We start from the raw sequence: 19,887 nt of genomic DNA on the forward strand, positions 1-19,887 counted from the left end.
AGTGCCCTTCAATGCTTTAATAGGTTTACTTACATGGAAAACGACCTTTACCTTAAAAATTTAAGCTTCCTTATGTGAACGTGCATATTTTATAAAATTACGTCTGACAATATGGTATATGTGAAAAGGAAGTCTATGTTTGAAGATCTTTGATACAGAATATGTACAAGTATAATGGTCGTTTATGATTTTACCTGAGAATGTTTTGATTATCACAAAAATATAAAACAATTAATTTAAAAAAGCTAAGCATTAATTATACAAACCAATGTCCAAATCCTGTTCATCCTGATTCGTCATAAAATGAAGGACCACTACTTAAAAATCAGTCCACTAAAATATCCTCTGCTTTCAAGTCATTATCATCGCGAAATATATTCTTTTGAAATGACTAAACAATAACTAACGCATTAAGTTACTTTATTTTAGTATTGTGTACATATTTCAGTGACGAATGAAAAGTCGGTAATCTGGAAATAAAATCAAACGATACATTTGGAAAACAAGTAAACTCATACTAAAGTAACTCCAAGGAGGTTAAAATTATTGTGGCTGATTTATGCCATTCGTGTTTTCGCCCCGCGACCCCGCCAAGCGAAAAGTCGAAAATTAATAAGTTAAAACGTCGGGGTCACGGGACAAAAACAAGTTATTAGCGGAAGCGGGGCGAAGTTAAAAAAATAAAACTTCGTTATATCAAACGGCAGGGGCGCAGAGCGAAAACACGCTAATAAGCGCCGCCGCTAATAAGCGTGTTATCGCTCCGAGCTCCCGCCATTTTAACTTGTTAATTATCGACCTTTCGCTTGGCGGGGTCGGCGCCGCCGCTAATAAGCGTCTTATCGCTCCGCGCCCCGCCATTTTAAATTGTTAATGTTCGACTTTTTGCTTGGCGGGGTCGCAGGGCGAAAACACCAATGGCATTAATCAGCCACCATATTAAATGCCTAAAAATATAAAATATGAAAATCTTACATAGATCAACACAGAATGATATACAACTAATAATTTAAAAGTCTATGATGGCTGATTTGTGCCATTTCTTTTTTCGTCCAGCGACCCCACCAAATTAACGGACACTCACATGTCAGTCGTACGATAAAGAATGCATTTTCTCCATAAACTAAATCTAGATCCGATTTTACTTCTGACGAGTATTTACCCAATAACCCAGGAATTTTGCAATAAGCTCTTTGCTCCTCTCCCAAGTCACAATGCAAGTCCCAGTAAATAAAACACATGCATTTAAATGACCTGCTAATTTTTGTTTCACGTGCAAATCGCAAAACGTGTGAAACTGTTGGTTCGAAAAATCAATTATATTTCCAACGGTATATCATACATGTACTTTCAAGTGCAAATCATGATTAATTTGAGTTGTTGCGAAATTATTTTATTACCCTCTTTATCTTAATTAAACGGAAACATATTCACTTTTTTAACAAGAACATGTGTTTGAAAACAAGCCTCCCGTTCCTGATTCTTTGCCAGAAAAAAATCGCGGACGGGGATTGCTCAAGGAATATGAATGACATTGTTATGTAACTTGACAGAATCAAGTTGAAAAATATTTAATTTGCAACTAAAGGTTAAATGCAAGTCATCTAGACAATATAAACTTGAAACAGAAAAGTGGATACTGCAGAATTATGTTACTTGCCAGTCAGAACTAGAACTGCCACTCTCATGGCGTGAATACCCCCGCATACCACTTTGTCAGACAGTGGCCATTTAGAACTCAAGGACAACCACCCTGCCAAATCTGAGGTTATTAAGCCAGTGCATTGCTAAGATATGTATTCTTCATGCTTCAAATGTGAAAAATTAAAAAAAAACAAGTTTTTTATTCAAGGCCCCTGTGCCTTTGACCTTTGATCCAGTGATCTCAAAATCAATAGGGGCCATTTACTAATCATGACTAACCTCCATGCCAAATATGAAGACTGTGGGGCAAAGGAATCTCAAGTTATTGGGCAGACAAGCTTTTTTTAAGTCAAGGCCCCTGTGACTTGAACTTTGACCCAGTGACCTCAAAATCAATAGGGGCCATTTACTAATCATGACTAACCTCCATGCCAAATATGAAGACTGTGGGGCAAAGGAATCTCAAGTTATTGGGCAGACAAGCTTTTTTTAAGTCAAGGCCCCTGTGACTTGAACTTTGACCCAGTGACCTAAGAAACAATAGGGGTCATCTACAAATCATGACTAACCTCCATGCCAAATTTAAAGACTGTGGGTCAAAGGAATCTCAAGTTATTGGGCGGACAAGCTTTTTTTACGTCAAGGCCCCTGTGACCTTGACCTTTGACCCGGTGATCTTAAAATCAAAAGGGGACATCTACTTATCATGACTTACCTCCATGCTAAATATGAAGACTGTGGGGCAAAGGAATCGTAAGTTATTGGGCGGACAAGGTTTTTAAAGTCAAGGCCCCTGTGACCTTGAAGTTTGACCCAGTAACCTCAAAATCAATAGGGGTCATCTACTTATCATGACTAACCTCCATGCCAAATATGAAAAATGGGTCAAAGGAATCTCAAGTTATTGGGCGGGCAAGGTTTTTTTAGTCAAGGCCCCTGTGACCTTGACCTTTGACCCAGTGACCGCAAAAACCATAGGGGTCATCTACTAATCATGACTTACCTCCAAGCCAAATATGAAAAATGTGGGTCAAAGGAATCTCAAGTCATTGGGCGGACAAGGTTTTTTTAGTCAAGGCCCCTGTGACCTTGACCTTTTACCCAGTGACCTCAAAAACAATAGAGGTCATCTATTAATCATGACTAACCTCCATGCTAAATATGAAGACTGTGGGCCAAAGAAATCTCAAGTTATTGGGCGCACAAGCTTTTAAAGTCAAGGCCCCTGTGACCTTGACCTTTGACCCGGTGACTCCAAAATCAATAGGGGTCATCTACAAATCATGACTAACTTCCATGCCAAATAGGAAGACTGTTGGCCAAAGTAATCTCAAGTTATTGGGCGGACAAGAAAAAAACGACGGACGAAGGGGAGACGTCCGGACAAGCTGATTCCAGTATACCCCCCTTACAACTTCGTTGTGCGGGGTTATAATAATGTATTTTGTATGAATAGGTAACTAAGTTAATACAAAGTCATTGATAATGGCCAAATTTAGATACACCTATTAGGCCTGTAAGTTAATCAAACCTATTTTAAAGTATATAAAGGGGGAAATAAATTATTCAGTTGTGTATCTTACAAGAATTAACCCTTATAGTAAGTAAAAACTATTGGTAGTAGTAGAACTTCAAATTTATCAACCATACATGTACTAAAATGGATGACAAGGAACATCGCAATGCGATGCAACCAGGTTTTCAGCAAAATATTTCACAGAAGCTTTGTCATGAAGGGGCATTTGTTTTTAATTGAACTTTTAGGAGGAATTATGGCTTTTTTAATATTCCTCAAACAAAAATGATTGAGAAATTTTATGTTGTCTATTCGCCTTTTTTTCCCAAATATTTTAGAAAGGTAAACAGTACTTTATTTTTGCTTAATTTTTGCATTTTTGCGTCTCTTGTCATTTTCTTTTGTCAACAATATTGGCGTGTGGTGTTTTGTGTGATATCAAGAAAAGTATGTTCACAATTTTAAAACAAGATTGCATTTGAGAAAAATGCTATGCCACCGCATTAATACCTAAGCTCTAGGCCTTTTGGGCATTTACAAGAAGGTATTTTAAGTTTTTGAAGCCTTGTACCTTGTACCTACAGACAATAAGATTTTTTTATTTTTTACTATATGTATATATTGAAAATCAATGACCCCCGGGGCGGGGGCAATTTTGATCCCAGGGCTATAATTTGAACAATCTTGCTAGAGGTTCACTACACAATGTTTCATGCAAAATATCTAACCTCTAGCATTTGTCAATTGCTAGAAGAAATTTTTTTAAAGTTTTTACTATATACATATAACGAAAACCAATGACCCCCGGGGCAGGGCCGATTTTGACCCCAGGGCTATAATTTGAACAATCTGGGTAGAGGTCTACAACACAATGCCTTATGCTCTAGGCCTTTGGGTCTTTACAAGTAGGTATTTAAAGTTTTTACTATATGTACATATAGTGAAAATCAATGACCCCCGGGGCGGGGCCGATTTTGACCCTAGGGCTATAATTTGAACAAATCATGGTAGAGGTCTACCAGGCAATGCCTTATGCAAAATATCTAAGCTCTATGCTATTTGGGTCTTTACAATAAGGTATTTTAAGTTTTACTATATATGTACATATAGTGAAAATCAATGACCCCGGGGCAGGGCCGATTTTGACCCCAGGGCTATAATTTGAACAATCTTGGTAGAGGTCTACCAGACAATGCCTTATGCAAAATATCTAAGCTCTAGGCCTTTTGGGTCTTTACAAGAAGATTTTTTAAATTTATTCTTATAATTCCTTTTGGTTGCCATGGCAACCAGATTTCTGCATGGAATGAAATTCTTTGAACAACTTTGGAAGCCCTTCACCCAAGGATCAATCCTGCCAAGTTTTGGTTGAAATTGGACTATTGGTTTTCACAAGAAGATTTTTTACGTTCACTATATAATCTATATAACAATGACCCGGGGCGGGGCCTATTTTGACCCCAGGGCTATAATTTGAACAATGTTGGTAGAGGTCTACCAGACAATGCCTTATGCAAAATATCTAAGCTCTAGGCTATTTGGGTCTTTACAATAAGGTATTTTAAGTTTTTACTATATGTACATATAGTGAAAATCAATGACCCCGGGGCGGGGCCGATTTTGACCCCAGGGCTATAATTTGAACAATCTTGGTAGAGGTCTACCAGACAATGCCTTATGCAAAATATCTAAGCTCTAGGCCTTTTGGGTCTTTACAAGAAGATTTTTTAAATTTGTTCTTATAATTCCTTTTGGTTGCCATGGCAACCAGATTTCTGCATGGAATGAAATTCTTTGAACAACTTTGGAAGCCCTTCACCCAAGGATCAATCCTGCCAAGTTTGGTTGAAATTGGACTACTGGTTTTTCACAAGAAGATTTTTTAAGTTCACTATATAATCTATATAACACACACACACACAAACACACACAAACACACACACACACAGGTGAATCGCTATATGCCACCGCATCGCAGATGCTGCGGTGGCATAAAAATACTTGAATGATGTCTTGGAAGAAACATGGGAATTTAGTGAGCGCCAGGGCACTTGATGACAAAGCTTCTGTGAAAGTTTGGTCAAAATCCATTGAGAAATGTAGGAGAAGTTGCGCACTGTAGAAATTGTTCAATATATATTCTGTATAAGGAAAAAATATACAAAGGGCCATAATTCGGTCAAATATTATCCAATCACAAAACCCCGACAATATGTGCCAGGCACTTGATAACAAAGCTTCTAAGAAAGTTTGGTCAAAATCCGTTGAGAAATGTAGGAGGAGTTGAGCACAGAAGAAATTGTTCTCTATATATTCTGTATAAGGAAAAAATATACAAAGGGCCATAATTCGGTCAAATATTATCCAATCACAAAAACCCCGACAATATGTGCCAGGCACTTGATAACAAAGCTTCTAAGAAAGTTTGATCAAAATCCGTTGAGAAATGTAGGAGGAGTTGCGCACAGAAGAAATTGTTCACTATATATTCTATATAAGGAAAAAAACAAAGGGCCATAATTAGGTCAAATATATACCAATTGCAAAACCCTGGCAATATGTGACAGGGGCACTTGATGACACAAGCTTCTGAGAAAGTTTTGGTCAAAATCCGTTGAGAAAATGTAGGAGGAGTTGCGCACAGAAGAAATTGTTCACTATATATTTTATATAAGGAAAAAAAACAAAGGGCCATAATTAGGTCAAATATTATCTAATCGCAAAACCCCGACAATATGCGCCACGGCACTTGATGACAAAGCTTCTGTGAAAGTTTGGTCAAAATCCGTTGAGAAATGTAGGAGGAGTTGCGCACAGAAGAAATTGTTTACGCCCGCCCGCCCGCCGACATACCTCAATCTAATAACCAGTTTTTTCCTTCGGAAAACCTGGTTAAAAAGGACTTCATTGAGGTTTTTTGACACGATGGGATGGAAATATTCCCCCCCCCCCCGAGGTTTGTGCACCATATGGTAGAGGCCTGTACCAATTTGCTTGTATCTTGTATGTAAATTGTAAGATCATTTCCCTCACCCCATTTTTTTTCAAGACTAACCGTTTTTATTATGTAAACTGATCTAAAGAAATAAAAAGTTGCAATGCACAAAAATCGATATTCAAAACAATTATGTTATTTCTGTATTATACCTTCAGCATTTTTTTCTATTTTAAGTGCTTCACTTGATTTTGCAAGAATTTCATTTGTTGAACCTTTTGACCTTAGTGGAGGTCCTTACAAGAACTGTCGGAGGACAGTAACGCTCGACTATTCGAAAAGTTGTCACAAGGGTGTTTCATTGAGTATAATAATGCTTACCTATATGAATACATAAAATTGTCCGAAAAGGGGCATAATTATGCAAAAAAGCAAATCAGAGTTATGGGACTTGTGCCAATCATCTTAGATAATCACAGAAAACAAGTGTGTGAAGTTTCAATCCATTCCCTTCAGTAATTATGGAGATACCAGCTTACACGCAAAAACTTAACCAAGAATTTCTAAGTCGAAAAAGGGGCATAACTATGTAAAAAACCAAATCAGAGTTATGGGACTTGTGCCAATCATCTTAGATAATCACAGAGAACAAGTGTGTGAAGTTTCAATCCATTCCCTTCAGAAGTTATGGAGATACCAGCTTACACGCAAAAACTTAACCAAGTATTTCTAAGTCGAAAAAGGGGTATAACTATGTAAAAAAGCAAATCAGAGTTATGGGACTTGTGCCAATCATCTTAGATAACCACAGAGAACAAGTGTGTGAAGTTTTAATCCATTCCCTTCAGTAGCTATGGAGATACCAGTTTACACGCAAAAACTTAACCAAGAATTTCTAAGTCGAAAAAGGGGCATAACTATGTGAAAAAGCAAAATTCAGAGTTATGGGACTTGTGCCAATCATCTTAGATAATCACAGGGAACAAGACTATTAAGTGTGTGAAGTTTCAATCCATTCCCTTCAGTAGCTATGGAGATACCAGCTTACACGAAAAAACTTAACCAAGAATTTCAAAGTCGAAAAAGGGGCATAACTATGTTAAAAAGCAAATCGGAGTTATGGGACTTGTGCCAATCATCTTAGATAATCACAGAGAACAAGACTATTTAGTTTGTGAAGTTTCATTCCCTTCAGTAGTTATGGAGCTACCAGCTTACACGCAAAAACTTAACCAAGAATTTCTAAGTCGAAAAAGGGGCATAATTATGTAAAAAGGCAAATCAGAATTATGGGACTTGTGCCAATCATTTTAGATAATCACAAACAAGTGTGTGAAGTTTCAATCCATTCTCTTCAGTAGTTATGGAGATACCAGCTTACACGCAAAAACTTAACCAAGAATTTCTGAGTCGAAAAAGGGGCATAATTATGTAAAAAAAAACAATCAGAGTTATGGGACTTGTGCCAATCATCTTAGATCATCACAGAGAACAAGTGTGTGAAGTTTCAATCCATTCCCTTCAGTAGATATGGAGATACCAGCTTACACGCAAAAACTTAACCAAAGGGACGCCGACGCCGATGAAATGGGTGACTGCATTAGCTCGATTATTCTGCGAATAGTCGAGCTAAAAACCCACAACAAGAAATAAAGGCTGTATATGCTAAACAATAACTAGAAATGTGTCATCATGCCACGGATGCCCCCGTATGCAGCCAAAATTTCAGATGTTATAATATTTAGTTCCAAATTTGTTTGCACAAATTATTTATTTCATTTTAAGTTCAAAGCCCTTAAACTTTTCAATGTTAACACAAATCATTTTCTACAATGTTCAAGGCACTGAAATTATTCAGTCTTAACCTTTTGAAAATAGCATATTGCATATTTGTAGCCAAAATAATGGCTACATACATTTCCACAAAGGTACGAGTGCTGAAACTGAAAGTTTAAAATGTTTCCAACATTCAGGAAAGATAAGTTTGTCCAAAATCATTGAACCACGACCAAATTCAAACTTAAACTGTTTATTTCTAAGATGTATCTATATTATTTTCAAAGTGAGAGGGACATAAATCTGCCAAAAAATCATCGAACCATGATCAAATTCCAACTTGACCTGCCCAAATCCATATGTCAAATTTGAGTTGAATATGTAAAACTGTTGGATAGATAATGAACAGAAACTGTAAATTTCATATTATTTTCAAAGTGAAAGGGGCATTACTCTGCCAAAAATCATTGAACCATGACTAAATTCGGACTTGGCCTGGGCATTCCAAAAACACATCCATATGTCAAATTTGAGTTGAATGTGTTGTACCGTTGGGGAGATAATAAACAGAAACTGAACATTTCATATTATTTTCAAAGTGAAAGGGGCATAACTCTGCCAAAAATCATTGAACCATGACCAAATTTGAACTTGATCTGCGCATTCCTTAGACGTATCCATATGTCAAGTTTGAGTTGATTGTGTTGTTCCACGGATTTATATTGTGTAATATAAATCCGTGGTTGTACCATGGGGGAGATAATGAACGGAAACTGAAAATGTAATATTATTTTAAAGTAAAAGGGGCATAACTCTGCCAATTATCATCGAACCATGACCAAATTCGAACTTGACTTGTATTTTCTCATGACATACCCATATGTCAAATTTGAGTTGAATGTGTTCAACTGTTACTAAGATAATGAACGGAAACTGATGATGACGGAATGACGGAACAGGGTAACACTATATGCCCCGGCCATTACATGGCGAGGGCATACACATTTTGAGCACCTGTGACCTTGACCGTGGTGTCAACCTGTCTCATTACTTCACCTAAAGTTAGAGGACCACCCAAAAAAATGTACCTGCTAGATACGACACAGGAGTGAATTAATAAAAACTTGATGAGCAAAGTGTAAAAATCTTCAATAACCATTGACCTTGATCCAAGTTAGAAGACAACCCAAAATATGTAGCTACCAAATATGAAAGGCTTTAGTCAATGAATTACAAAAACAAGTGTAAAGGGAGATAATTATAAAGTCAAGCAACATAGCACAAAACACTTCCGCTTTTGGTCTCTATGTAAAGATATATCAAAGTTGCCAAAGTTGGTTGTAACTTGCCAAGTGTTTGTCCTATGTACTAGTTAGTGCGTATATCAGTAATATGGTTAAAACCTAGCATATCTAACTTCCCGGAGAAGGTTTTTCAATACCAACTGTCAAAGCGGTAAAAATGGAAACATAAAAATGGAAATGAGCAGCACGCTTCATATTTCTCATTGCTTAATAGTGTAAACTGCATACGTTTTACATCATTTAATCCAATTGCTAACCAAGATCATGGGACTTTAAATAACATGTATTTAGAGTACATTTTAAAGTCATTTGTACAGCTATATCAAACTTCCAGGAATACATGTAGGTTACTGGGGGAAAATAAAATGCAAGTTTTGTAATTGGCCAAGAGCATGTACTTTGTACTGACAAGTGTGTAAATTATGAAGCCAATTGTATATGCTGAAGTTTAAATATACATGTACATCCAACTTGCCCGAGTAAGTTAACAATACTTCATTTCAAAATGTTAGAAAGGAAAATAACTGGGAGAAAATTGAAGCCATAGTTATAGTTTACAAAGGTAAGTGTTTATTTGACCATACAGCCATCGGTACAAGAAGGACTAGCCAACCTTGTATGGCCCATAACCCTATTGTTACAGAATGCATCTATTGTTTTAACTAATTAAAGGTCCAGAATACTAAGCTTGTTGCTACGATGGACAAAAAGTCCAATGACTATTTTTCTAAGGTGCATAAAAGTGCATAAAAAGCATTCAATGCAAGAAAAAATTTTATTGCCCCGAATAGACTATAAAACAAGAGGGCCATGATGGCCCTGAGTCGCTCACCAGAAACAACTGCTTTTAAGTGTTGGAATGTAAATATATTTCAATATTAAATTTGAACATAGAATATGTTAAACAATAATTTGAAGAAATTCCATGACCTGGGTATTTAACTTTTAGCTTAAACGGGGCTAATCAAATTTATATGAGCAAACTTGATAAAAGACTACCTAAGAATGCTACAAAGTTTGGTGATCATCTATCAATTATTTCAGTAGGAAATGATGTTCAAAGGTTTTTTTCTATTTCCAGCTTTAGTGGCCCCTAAAAGGGGCTAATCAAATTAATTTAAGCAAACTTGATAAAAGAGTACCCAAGAATGCTACAGACAAAGTTTGGTGATCATCCATCAATTGGTTCTGAAGTAGATGTTTAAAGGTTTTTTTCTATTTTTAGCTTTAGCGGCCCCTAAAAGGCGCCAATCAAATTAATATTAGCAAACTTGATAAAAGATTACCCAAAAATGCTACAGACAAAGTTTGGTGATCATCCATTAATTAGTTCTGTATGAGAAGATGTTTTAACGTATTCCTATTTTTAATTATAGCAGCCCCTTAAAGGGGCTAATCAAAATAATATAAGCAAACTTTATAAAAGACTACCCAATAATGCTACAAAGTTTGGTGATCGTCCATCAATTAGTTCTCTAGAAATAGACATTGAACAGTATTTCTATTTTTAGCTATAGAGACCCCTAAAAAGGGGCTAATCAAATTAATATGAGCAAACTTGATAAAAGACTACCAAAGAATGCTACAGACAAAGTTTGGTGATCTTCCATCAATTAATTCTGTAGAAATCGACATTTTTTTGATGATCATCCATCAATTAGTTCTGTAGATGTTTAAAGTGTTTTCTATTTTTAGTCCTAGAGACCCCTAAAAGGGGCCAACCAAAATAATATTAGCAAACTAGATAAAAGATTACCAAATAATGCTACAGACAAAGTTTGGTGAGCATCCATCAATTAATTCTCTAGAAATAGACATTTAACAGTATTTCTATTTTTAGCTTTAGCGACCACCCCTTATAGGGGCCAATCAAATCAATATGAGCAAACTTGATAAAACACTACTCAAAAATGCTACAAAGTATGGTGATCATCCATCAATTGGTTCTGTAGAAGATGTTTAAAGTTTTTTCTATTTTTAGTCCTAGAGACCCCTAAAAGGGGCAAATTAAAACAATATGACAAAACTTGATAAAAGACTACCTAAGAATACTACAGACAAAGTTTGGTGATCATCAATCAATTAGTTCTGTAGAAATAGATGTTTAAAGGTTTTTTCTATTTTAAGCTTTAGTGGCCCCTAAAAGGGGCCAATCAAATTCATATGAGCAAACTTGATTAAAGACTACCCAAGTGCTACAGACAAAGTTTGGTGATCATCCACCAATTAGTTCTGTAGAAGAAAATGTTTAAAGGTTTTTCTATTTTTAGCCCTAGAGACCCCTAAAAGGGGCCAATCAAATTAATATCAGCAAACTTGATAAAAGACTACCCAAGAATGCTACAGACAAAGTTTGGTGATCATCCATCCATTAGTTCTGTAGAAGAAGATGTTTAAAGTTTTTTCTATTTTTAGCTCTGCTGACCCCTAAAAGGGGCCAACTGGAATGACATGAGCAAATTCAAGTGTGACTGTCACAAGGATACTACTGACCAAATTTGAAGTAAATCTGCTTAGTAGTTTCAGAGAAGAAGACGATTGTTGAAGCATGACGACTGACGCCGGAGCATCCCCCTTTGATACTAATAGCTCACCCTGAGCCTTCGGGTCTTGTGAGCTTACAAGTACAATAGACTATAAAACAAGTATTTTCTCATCTGTTTTATTAAAATAGTTACAAAGTTCCCTGATAAAGTAAGCACACAGAGTGTGTAATGAATATAAATGCATGAACATTATACACATATACATCCATAAACATGGTACAAAAGCATGAGTATGACACAGAGTATGAATGCATAAACTCATAATAACATAATTGCATGAACACATAAAATAGGAATAATGTTATGTAATAAAAAGAACACATAATAAGTAAAGTAAAAATTTGCATGAACACATATAGAATGTAAGCACTTAAGCACATAATGACATATAATGACTGGCTCTATGCATTAACATATAATGAAAATAACACGCTTCTGAGTTACTGTTTTTCATATTGAAACTCCACAAATATTTAGCACCATCGTAAAATAATTTGACATATTTTTAAAGTTGAAATGTTCATCACAATCACTTATGGTGATAAACACATAAAACAGTTTTCTCCTCCATATATACACAACATAGTACAAGAAGATATAATTAAGATCGCAAAACGAAATGCTGTATGGTAAAATTTCATAACATTGAAAATCTGATTAGTGTTCCTGGATAACTGAACAATATATATCATATATTTTTTGCAATTGACCAACTACTTATGTAACATGATTTCTGAACCAGCAGTGAGAGACAAATAACGACAGTAAGACTCAATGTCCATTTAAAAGACCAGCTGAAACTAGTGACAGGATTTTGTCAGAAATACTATCAAAAACAAAACAATCACAACAATATGCACCAGTGCATTTGATAACAATGATAATATATATCCTTTTTGTAAGATTGAAAACATTATATTAAACATTGTTTGTTTTTGGGTTTTACCTCACATCGACACAGTATAGGTCATATCGCGACGTTCCAGCTTTACTGGTGGAGGAAGACCTCAGGTGCCCTTCCGTGCATTATTTCGACCATCGACGTTTCGTAAGCTAGCTGGATAGCTTCCTCACGTGAAAGAATCCAAAGTCCCTGTCGGGATTCGAACCCACAGCGGTGAGGGGAAAGTGATTTGAAGTCAACGACCTTAACCACTGGGCCACGGACGCCCCTATATTTAACATTGAATCTGTGCCTAACTAGCTTGTTTTAAAATTGACTATTTTACAAAATAACCAAACTTCTGCCTATAGCAGATCTTTGTCTGTTGGGTTTCAAGTCAGACAGACACTACAAAGGTCATACAACAACCATCCAGCTTTACTGGTGGAGAGTCTCACCTCAAGTGTCCCTTCCTTGCATTATTGAAAGCATGAAATGAATGGCACCCCAGTATAATAACCCACCTAAAGTAGATCTAGAGGACAGTGTTAATTTTCTTTTAATAAAAACATACAGGATAATTTGTGTAAGATGTAAAAAAGGTTCTAAATGTTCTGTATTCTGCTATTTGTTTATTGTTTTCAACAGGAAAAAAGTAGTTCATGTATGTATGAAAATCTTTAGAACAGGAAATCTTTCACCTGTATTTACAAGACGTTACAGATAATAAAAGAATTAAAACAAGAGCCATGTCAACATGGCCATCCCTCACCGAATGTGTTTGCTCATTGGAAGAATGTATATGTAATAGAGCAGAATAATTCAATTTTAAGAGGTCTTTTGGTAATGAAAACTGATGGCTGAAGTGATTACAGATTTGAAACCTATGTGAATACTGATGGCTGAAAATGACAAAGGGCAATAACTCAAAAGTATTGCAGGGTAGGTTATAATTCTTGTTTGCTGCACTCCTCCTCAATGAGACCTATCCACCTATGAAGTTTCATGTTGATATCTCAAAGGTTTTTTAGTTACGCTCTGGACAAAAATTAAGCAATAAAAATAACAAAGGGCAATAACTCAAAACTATATCATTCTTGTGTGCTGCACTCCTCCTCAATGAGATCTTTCCCCCTATGAAGTTTCATGTTGACATCTCAAAGACTCGTCAGACCAAACAAATAATGGTAGCGAAATTTCAGAGCCTAATGCTGTTAATTGCAAATGCCTAAAGTAGTCCACTTTTTTGAAGCGGTTACTTCCCTTTATATGTACACTAACGACGAAAAATTCAGGTGAGATCAATGCGTAAAAGATTGTCAAATGATAGGCGCATTAATTTTCAAGCAAAGTAGTTTCCGAATGGTCGAAGATTTCTAATATTGTTTCATTCTTTATAGATATACATGCTTACAGTAAGCTCCATGATTATTTACATCTGTGTTAAACAACAGGTTTAGCATGTTACAAACCCTAATTTAGAATAATATGGTTTTCTTCATGCCATTAACGTAAACCTTCACCGTGGCCGAGAGTTTTGCACGCTCGCTTATGAATCGAGAGGTCTAGAGTTCAAATCCTAGTTGAGGCAACTTTTTTTTTTTAATTTTAAAGTCAAATAAACATTGAATTGCATTGTATTGTTTGTAACAAATACAAGTTCCCTGATGCTAAGCTACTTACTCAGATGGACAAATAGTCCAATGACTATTTCTAAGGTGCATAAAAATCGTTCAATGTATGACAAGAACAAAGAAAGCACAGTAATGTGTAATGAATATAAATGCATGGACATATACACATATACATCCATAGACATGATACGATTACTAAAACACAGATTATGAACACATTAACTCATAATTACACGATTGCATGAACACATAAAATAGGAATACATGAACACATACAAAATGTTATAAAAAGAACACATAATAAGTAAAAATTTGCATGAACACATAAAGAATGTAAGTTCTTGACCACATGATGACATAAAATGAATGGCTCATATGCATGAACATATTATGAACAAAGCACTTTCTCACTTACTGTTTTTCATATTGAACTCCACAACAACTTAGCACCATCATAAAATAACTGACATATCTTTAAAGTTGAAATGTTCATCACAATCACTTGCAAGTTATTAAAGTATATACACTGTGTAATAACACATAATAAAGATTTGAAAAAAATTCTGTATGGTAAAATTTCATAACATTGAAAATCTGATTAGTGTCCTTGGATAACTGAACAATATATACAAGTTTTTTGCAATTGACCAACTACTAATGTAACATGATTTCTGCACCAGCAGTGAGAGATAAATAACAACAGTTAAACTCAATGTCCATTTAAAAGACCAGCTGAAACTAGTGACAGGATGTTGTCAGAAATACTATCAAACCAAAAAATCTCAACAATATGCACCGATAACAATAATAATATACACATGTATATCATTTTGTAAGATCAAAAGCACTACATTTAACACTGAATATGTGCCTAACTAGCTTGTTTTTAAATTGACTATTTTACTCATGTTTTAAGATTTTCATTAAACAAACAACATTTGACCTACAGCAGATTTTTGTCTGTTTGGTTTTAAGTTAGACAGACACTGTAAATGTCATACAACAACCTTCCAGCTTTACTGGTGGAGAAACTGACCTCAAGTGTCCCTTCCTTGCCTTGTTGAAAGCATGAAATGAATGGCACCATAGTATAATAACCCACCTAAAGTAGTTCTAGAGGATAGTGTAAATAGTTCTTTTAATAAAATCATACAAGAGAATTTATGCATGATGTAAAAAAGGTTCTAAATATTCTGTATTATGTGATTTGTTTATTGTTTTCAACAGGAATAAGGTTGTTTCTAAAAAACTCTTTACTCCAGGAAATCTTTTACCCGTATTTACAAGACTTTACAGATAATGACAGAATTAAAAGAAGCAGCACTTTGTATGTATACAGCATGTCTAAAAGGTAGCATAATCTATACTGATAAACAACCTACCTGACAACTATAATGTTTATTTTTACTGTTAACCTAATGTATTTATGTAATGTGCCAAGTGAAGATATATGACAATCAACTTGATGATACAAAATTGGCTGCCTTAACATCACAAGTATTGTAACAGATCTATACTCTTAACAAAACAAGAGTGTGTCAGCCTGAAAATAGTCCAGCAAAACTGAACAGTATAGTCTCTAGACACACCCAAACTGAAATCTACTTCCTTTTTGCCATAAATCTTTCATTTCATATCACATCACATAACCTCACTTATTTATTTTCTTTTGTCTTTTTTATTTTCCTCTTTTGTTTTAGTCTTGATTTTCTTTTTCAACTCGTCTAAATCCTCTTCTGTTTTTTTCTTTTTCTGTTGCCGTGGAGGTGGCCTTGACCTTTGATTTGACCTTGCTGGTCCTGAGGCCAAGTTCTGTGAACCTGAATAACTAGCACTGTTTATCATTCCTTCAGTAAGTAATGATTGTTTCCTAGAAATCTCCTGTTTTCTGTTCCACAAAAGAATATGAAACCCTGAAAGCATTAAGAAAAAATATGACATGTGCAAGAATGCATAAATACTAATAACAGAATATACTGAATACATACCAACAAATAATGTAACAACTATTGTAATAGAGGATACCAACAAGAGGGCTATGATGGCCCTGGAATGCTCACCTGAGATACACTGCTAGAAAAAAATCACAAATTCAGCTGTCTATATAGCTAGATGAGAAGTTGAACATGAAGTTGCATCAACCAAGTAAAGTGTTATGCTGGTGCAGGTGGACAAAAAAAAAATAGGTAATCCCCTACTTTTCTCTGTATTGTGAGGCTAAAACTACCTTCAATGCTAATGCAGAACCAGCTTTTACCAAGACTTTTTTCATATGACAAAGCTACAAGTCTTTAAAACTCCAAGAGTTATGGGTCTTAAACAGTGACCTACAATTATGACCTTACAGATATGCACACAGTGTAAGATAATGCCTACAGAGACACCTGTTATATGCATGCAAACTTCTAACCTAATGTTGCACTCAAGCACGGGACTGGATGAGTTGCCCCTCTTTTTTTGAATACTCGAGTTAAAAGTTTTATAACAATAATAACCAACAGAAAGCAGGAAATCACATTAGTTGGTATACAGTTTTGCTTACAACATGACCAAGGCCATATGTCATTTGACACTTGACAAGTTAAACAAGTGTTCAAAGCAGGCTATTTTCTAAATTCAGGACACTTTTGTGTTCAGATAGGTATCTTATCAAGGTTAGGATTTACTCAAATTCACTATCATCGTAATAGACTGTAATCTTGATACAGAATAAGACTTCATATTCAGTTGTCTAAAAGATAGAAAAGCTTCAAATCAAGTCATCTCTAGTTTGACTTATCATAGTCATTTCTTAATGCAAGGCTGACATGACAGATTAAACTTAACTATTTCTAATTTTTTCAGAGAAAACACTTACCCATCCCAGAAGCTAAAGCATCCCCTTGGGTGTTGAACTTGTTTATCTAAAAGTAGAAATCATTACATTTATGTACTAAATAAACAAAACCACATATGGTACAAGAGAAGAAAAGCTGTAAAAAATCTTTTTTAATAGAATAACAAAATTGATTCAGCATAGTTCAAAAACACTTTTTGGTATAAAATTAGTTTCTAAATCGTGTTGACTGAATTTCATATTGCTGTAAACAAGATCCTTTTATATCTTATTTATCATGAACAATATGACACTCAAATGTGCCAGGTTCCATTCTTACATAATATAAAATAGGTTCCATTCTTACATAATATAAAATAATCTTGTTAAGATCCATCAATAAAGGATGATAGTTGATATACTTAGTTCAGCTTGAAACAAACAAGATAGCTGTGACCTAGTGGTTTATGTGCCTGCCTCACAACTTCAAGATTTTAGGTTTGAGCATTACAAGGGCCCCACAGTGTTTCCTTATATACATATCAGTTCTGTAGTTCATGGCAGCGGACTTAAGAGAGGTTTGAACATTTTATCACAATTATGCATAAATAAATGTCTTTATATGTAACACTTTCCTGGAACATTTAAAGTTATAGAATGTCAAGAATGAATTTTGATATAAAATAAAGCTGAAATAGACTGTACTCACTGGACACAAACCATCGGTTCCTTGGCTGTAAAGTTGTGATACAATTTTACCCGTGTCTGCGTCAAAGATGTCTAAAGTTCGTAACTCAAAACCTGTGCTACCTTCAACATTTTTATCTGGATATCGTCCACATACTATCAAGTCCTGCAGGGGATGCCAGGTTGCCTGAAATATGTTCATGAAAAATTCATAGAGAAGCCTTTCCTTGTATAAGCTTATATATAAAGTAATAAAAAAAAATCATTTTTTTGATGAATGATATAACATGCTTCTAAAATCAAAGCTATTGGACCATGAGAAAAAGACATGGCTATTCCAAAAATAACGCTTAAACCCATTACATCTTTGTTTTTCCCAGATCAGAATTTAAACTGCTTACTATTACCAAAAGTAGTCATGAAATATAAAATAATTCATTTCATTGGTACTTTAAGGCTGTAGAAATTACACTAAACTACCCATTATACTTTTGTATGTTTTAATAAGGATAGACTTTTGGCATCCTTGTAAATCTAATAGGAATGCTTATGTCCACCTTGTAAATGTGCAAAACAGCTTTTGACCAACCTCAAAATTTGATAGGCCATTTATCAACAGGCCATTTATCAACTTCATATTTTTTCAATGGGAAGGCTTTGTCCCAGAAAGCTTTTAGCCGTCTCCCAAAGCAATGAAGATATTTTTATTGCTGTAAACTTAATTTATTTATTGCTACAACTAAATTTAAGTTGACATACTTGGCCAAACAGATTGTGGATGTGACGAAGAACACAAGTATAGCTCATCCCCCATCCCCCTTGTGCATGTAGTTTAATTATACAAATACCTTAAAAGGACTGATATGCTGGAAGAACCTATGTGGATGTTCAATGGTCGTCTCCAGGTGCCAGAATGGTGCCCTGTATACACGTATCTGTTTACTTTGATCAGTTGTGAGCAGACGGCTACCATCAGTGTGATTGAAATATGCTGTAAGTAGACAAATATAACTAGCATTAATCCTCAACCTGTTCGAACCATTACTGATCAGTATAGGGCCAGGCTCTACAGTTAGCTAAGTAATTCAACATCTCTCAAATTGAAAAAGGACAGTTCTAAAATGGTATGTGCAAAGACTAAAGTGACCTTGATCTTTGACCTCAAAATCAATAGGGTTCATCAACTAGTCATAATCAACCTAGGAATGTTGCATAATAAGTGTACTGAGAATAAGAGACAAGAGGGCCATCATGGCCCTGAGGTCGCTCACCTGTATATAGCCCCCCCCCCCCCGGGCCAATTTTTACCCAAGGGCTTTTATTTGAACAGACTTGGTACTGGCACCCATAAGAAGATGTTTCATGCTAAACATCTAAGTTCTAGCTCATTGGGTTTTTTAAAAGAAGATTTTTTAAGTTTTTACTATACACATATAGTTAAAAACAATGACACCCGTGGGGCAGGGCCAGTGTTGACCCCAGGGCTTTTATTTGAACACACTTTGTAGATATTTACTTAAAGATGTTTCATGCTTAATATCTAAACTCTAGCTATTTGGGTTTTTTCAAAGAAGTTTTTGCTATACACATATAAGGAAAATCAATGACCCCCCCGGGGCGGGGCCAGTTTTGACCCCAGGGCTTTTATTTGCACAAACTTGGTAGACACCCATTTGAACATGTTTCATGCTAAATATCTTAGCTCTAGCTCTTTGAGTTCTTTAAAAGAAGATTTTTTAAGTTTATACTATATGCATATAGGGAAAATCAATGACCCCCTGGGGCGGGGCCAATTTTGACCCCAGGGCTTTTATTTGAACAAACTTGGTAGACACTCATTAGAAGATGTTTCATGCTAAATATCGTAGCTCAACCTCTTTGGGTTCTTTAAAAGAAGATTTTTTTTTAAGTTTTTACTATATGCATATAGGGAAAATCAATGACCCCCTGGGGCAGGCCAATTTTGTCCACAGGGCTTTGATTTGAACAAACTTGGTAGACATTCACTAGAAGATGTTTCATGCCAAATATCTAAGCTCTAGTTCTTATGGTTCTTTAAAAGAAGATTTTTTAAGTTTTTACTATATGCAGTATAGGGAAAATCAATGACCCCCGGGCTTTTATTTGAACAAACATGGTAGATCACT

The 19,887-nt window shown here is 35.4% G+C and overlaps 1 protein-coding gene across 1 annotated transcript; it reads right to left on the reverse strand.

Annotated features, from left to right (window-relative positions):
- Positions 1-11,823: 11,823 nt before the first annotated feature.
- On the reverse strand, positions 11,824-18,731 carry LOC132755582 (DNA damage-binding protein 2-like; the record flags this gene model as incomplete). Its single annotated transcript, XM_060746466.1, has 4 exons — positions 11,824-16,151; positions 17,096-17,141; positions 17,763-17,927; positions 18,589-18,731. Coding segments are annotated over 4 exons (608 nt in total), but the record flags the coding sequence as incomplete, so codon positions are not given.
- Positions 18,732-19,887: the final 1,156 nt, after the last annotated feature.

This window comes from Ruditapes philippinarum, unplaced genomic scaffold (genome assembly GCF_026571515.1).
Source record: "Ruditapes philippinarum isolate M1 unplaced genomic scaffold, ASM2657151v2 ctg5851_1_1_1_1, whole genome shotgun sequence".
NCBI lineage: Eukaryota > Metazoa > Mollusca > Bivalvia > Venerida > Veneridae > Ruditapes > Ruditapes philippinarum.